At 44.0% G+C, this 4,609-nt stretch overlaps 1 protein-coding gene across 1 annotated transcript in view; it reads right to left on the bottom strand.

Moving 5' to 3' along the window:
• Positions 1 to 4,609, bottom strand: part of Prkcb (protein kinase C, beta) — a 297,806-nt gene that overhangs the window by 36,231 nt on the left and 256,966 nt on the right. The window contains exon 12 of the mRNA XM_013011169.1: positions 1,031 to 1,122. Coding sequence (XP_012866623.1) covers positions 1,031 to 1,122 — 92 coding nt within the window. The remainder of the gene's footprint in view (positions 1 to 1,030; positions 1,123 to 4,609) is intronic.

Below are 4,609 nucleotides of genomic sequence, written 5' to 3'. Positions count from 1 at the left end.
AAGAAGAAGAAGAAGAAGAAGAAGAAGAAGAAGAAGAAGAAGAAGAAGAAGAAGAAGAAGAAGAAGAAGAAGAAAGAAGAAGGAGAAGGAGAAGGAGAGAGAGGCTGAGGATGTGGAGGAGAAGGAGGAGGGGGAGGGGAAGGAGGATGAGAATGAGATGACTGGTAGGGACAAAACAAACTTAGCAAGAGAAACACATTTCCAAAAGTCCTGGACTCAGTTTCCCATAGCAGGAACCCACAGACAAGTTCCACATCCGTCATCTCCCCCAAGTGAAGGCATAGGAGAAGGAGAAGGAGCAGCAGAAGGAGAAGCAGAAGTAGGAGAAGGAGAAGGAGCAGGGGCAGGAAACAGAACATAAGCAACACATGTGGGTCAGAATTCTCTGTCAGTTTTAGACTAGCTCTAAGCAAGTTTCCCAAGCCCTCTGGGGCTCAGTTTCCTTGTTTGTAAAGAGAGGCAGCAATATCTACTGCTGGCGTTGTTCTCAGGATCCAATGTGACCATGTTTGTTGAGCTTAGGGCCTGGCACATGGTAAGTCCTCAACAAATACTAGCAAATGAACAAATAAAACCCTCAATAACATTCCCTGAGGAAGCTACAGACCTTCGTCAGGAACCAGGGACAAGAATTAGAGTGAAATAGGGTTAGAAGAGTGACTCAGTAATAGAATAACTGCCTAGCAAGTCTCTCTCTCTCTCTCTCTCTCTCTCTCTTCTTCCCTCTCTCTTTCCCTCTCCCCCCCTTACACACACATACACAGAATTAGAGACAAGAAACAAGCAGAAGTGGAGCTGAGTCTTCATGTTCTCAGCTGGTGTCCAGGAAAAGCAAGAAGCATTTCATATCCAGAAGAATACTTTTTTTTCCCTCCTGGACAAACATTTCTCACAAAGAAGAAGCCTCAGATATATTTAAAAGTCCTTCCTTCTTTGGCTAAAAATTTTTTTAAAGAAAAAAGAACACTCAAAGAAAATAACAAGCCACCCATGTAGCCCTCCAAAAAGCAGAGTGTGAATTCTCCCTTACACAGCATGGGGTTCCTTGAACCGGCCGACTTGTTGGATGTGGTACATGAGGTCGCCCCCGTTCACGTACTCCATCACAAAATACAGGCGGTCCTGAAGAAAGGGAGAGAAAGAGAGCAAACAGCAAAATCAGTAGCCTGTAGAGTCCTGGGTTCGAAACAGAATAGCTGGGATCAATAATGAAATTCATCCAGGTTCTGACACCTGTCTAATGTGTCAGGCCCAGTGTTACATAAACTGCCACACCACCTGGACAATGTGACAGAGTATGGGAGGATCACATATCACGTTTTTAATGAATAACTACAAGCTGAAATTCATTTGTATGCAGAAATGTAAAGGAGCTCATTATTTTTCATCGGTATTATTTAAGACCAGGGTTGGGAATCATTGGAAAATTAATGATATTACAGGTCATCTGGAGCTATAGAGGTATAATCTCAGTGTTGGCCCTTCTGATATTTGTGCCTTTGTGGAGGACCTTACTATCGTGAATAGAATCGGCTGTGTATGATACATAGATCTAGGGGACAAGGTCATAAAAGATCTCCCATCTTCTACCCTGCTCCTTCTAGGATCACACACTCCGAGGGAAGCCAGCCACCATGCTGTAAGGAAGCTCAAGCAGCACTGTGGAGAGGCCCATGTGGCAAAGAGCTGAAATTTCTGCCAATGGCCATCCCTAGCCACTCAAGTAAATCACCCTGGAAACCAATCCTCCATCTAGTCAACCTTCAAAACTTGACTGCTGGTAACCTAAATCTTCAAGGAGTATCAACCAGTCCCCCAAATATCTGACCCACAGAAACTGAGATAATCATATACATTGTTCCAGTGTGTGTGTGTGTGTGTGTGTGTGTGTGTGTGTGTGTGTGTGTGTGTATGTGTGTGTTTTAAAGACCCTGAGCACCACTGGTTTGTGCCTGTAATCTCAGCTACTCCAGAGGCTGGGATGTGAGGATCACAGTTCGAATCTAGCCTGGGCAGGAAAATCCATGAGACAATTATCTCCAATTAACCACCCAAAAGCCATTAAGTGGAGCTGTGGCTCAAATGGTAAAACAGTAGCCTTGAGCAGTGGGAGAAAAAAAAGCTTAGGACAAGGCTCTGGTGGAATTCAAGCTTCAGTATTGTCACAAAACAAACAAATAAACCAAAACCCACAAAAGATGACATAAATAGCAGAGAGCTATGAGTTCTATGCCATGGTCCCTGGTGTGAGGGTCTGCCTCACCTCAGGCCCAAAGACATGGGGCCAAGTGGCCATGAACTGAAATCTCTACAGCCATGAGCCCCAAAGAAACCTTCCTATTCTTTTAAGTTGTTTTCCTCAGGTGTTTTGTAACAGTGACAGCAAGCTGACCACATAATTCACCTCTCCTTGGAGACTGGAGTCTCCCAGTGTGAGCTCCCTCACCTCTTCATACTTGTTCTCCCTTGGCTCATGGCGGCAGGGTCTGCAGGAACTATTTGCAGTTTCTAAAGTCCTCCTCATGTTCTCAGCTTTAAAAAAAAAATAAACCCACTTCCTCTAACCCACCTGATCTAAATTAGGTCTGCGTGCTATATTCTTTCATGAGTCTCTGTGGGCTCGTTTCCTCTGCTCACATTATAATTTGTAATGATATGTTTAATGGAATGTCAGTTTATTCCATCTATTTATGCACTCATTAATTAAATTTTAAAAAAATATTCACAGAGCCCTGCTGGGTACCAGGTGAGAAGGTGCTAGGGATAAAGTAATGAACAAAGTCAACTTAGAAAATCCTGTCTTTACCTTTCATTTTAGCAAGAGTGATATAAAGATAAAACTAGGCAAAACAAATGGAGTATATAGGGTATTTAAAGTAATAAGTGCATGGGAAGAAACAAAGAAGTTAAGGGTTAGATGAGATGGGAGAAAACACATCCAATATATATTTTTTAAAAAAACATTCAGGATAAACCTTGCCCAGCAAGGAACTAAAGGAGGTGATGAAGGCAGTTATGTGAATACCGAGAGCAAAAGCCTGTGAAGTGGAGGAAACAGTCAGTGCAAAGGTCCTGAGGTTAGGAAACAGCTGATCTGCTTTAGGAACCAGTGAGACTGGAAAGACAGAAGGAGAACAGGTAGGAAGAGGAGATCGGAACCCTGCTAGGGACTCAGGTTTTATAAGACATCACAGGCTAAGGCAAAGGCTAGTGTTTAACTCTGCAAGAGATGGTCTAGCACCAGATATGGCTGAAAATCCCACAAAGCCAGGGACCAGATAAAATTTGTTTGCCACTATGGACACAGAACTTGCCACTGTTCCTGGCCAGAGCAAGCTATATATGTCATTAACTGAATGAATGAATTAGTGATCCCAGAGTTTGCTTTGGGGGTGGGATCCAAAGCCCCAGTCATGATTCTGAAGGCTGGAAGATGACCCCTGACCCCACAGTTTCCAGCTGGGTGGGCTTGGACTAATCTCCTTCTAGAGCTCAGCTTTGTCGCTTCTTGATGATGTAGCCAATCATCTCCAAGAGAGAGGCCTGCGTGCCCAAGTAAGACCTCACAGTGCTGCAAATTACACATGGAATGATGATGAGATTCCCAGGCAGCATCATGGATGGTGCAAGCCAGATCCTTCCTTTGCAAACTCAATTTGGATCTCCCTTTAACTGGCCATCAAGTCAACTTGGTGGGCCAGCTTTTAAAAGAGAAAAAGGGAAGAAAAGAAAATGGAATAGGAATGACCAGATCCATCACACAAAGCATCACCAAATATGATTTTGTGGAATGTGGCTCGGGTGATGTTGATGTGTTGGTATGGCTGCGAAAGTTGGTTGGGTATTAAAAGTTGCAGACAGCCCTGGGCCTGCGTGGCTCACGCCTGTAATCCTAGCTACTCAGAAGCTGAGGATCATGGTTTGAAGGCAGCCTGGGCAGGAAAGCCCATGAGACTCGTTATCTCCAGTGATTCAGCAAAAATTCAGAAGTGGAGTGGTGGCTCAAGTGACAGAGCACCAATCTTGAGTAAAAAAAAAAAAAAAAAGATCTAGCCCAGCACCGATGGCTCACACCTGTAATCCTAGCTACTCAGCAGGCTGAGATCTGAGGATCACCGTTCAAAGCCAGCCGGGACAGGAAACTCTGTGAGACTCTTATCTCCAATAAACCCTAGAAAACCGTAAGTGGTACTATGGCTCAAGCGGTAGAGCGCTCACCTCGAGCTGAAGAGCACAGGTAAAGCGCCCAGGCCCAGAGTTCAAGCCCCACGACCAACAACAACAAAAAAATCTAAGCCAGAGTCTGAGTTCAAGCCCGAGAGCTAGCACATTAATTGATTCTAATTAGTTAATTTTTTAAAAAAAATGTCCTTTACAATGCATCACACTTTCTCCTTCATATCTGTAACAGTCCAGAGTGGCTTTGTCAAGTGTGTATCAATTGTCTAATAATGATAATAACTGCACTAATGAAATAAAGCTACCCATCTTTGGGGTGCTAAACATGGAAGTGTATCAAGTGTTTCATGTTTTTTCCCATGGGGACAAGTGTCATTCTCCCATATTTTTTGGGGGGGTCCGGTTGTGGGGCCTGAACTATGGGCCTGGG

Source organism: Dipodomys ordii, unplaced genomic scaffold (assembly GCF_000151885.1).
Source record: "Dipodomys ordii isolate 6190 unplaced genomic scaffold, Dord_2.0 Scaffold14, whole genome shotgun sequence".
Lineage (NCBI taxonomy): Eukaryota > Metazoa > Chordata > Mammalia > Rodentia > Heteromyidae > Dipodomys > Dipodomys ordii.
The sequence above is the reverse complement of the archived record's forward strand: the minus strand, read 5'-3'. Positions and strand labels throughout refer to the sequence as shown.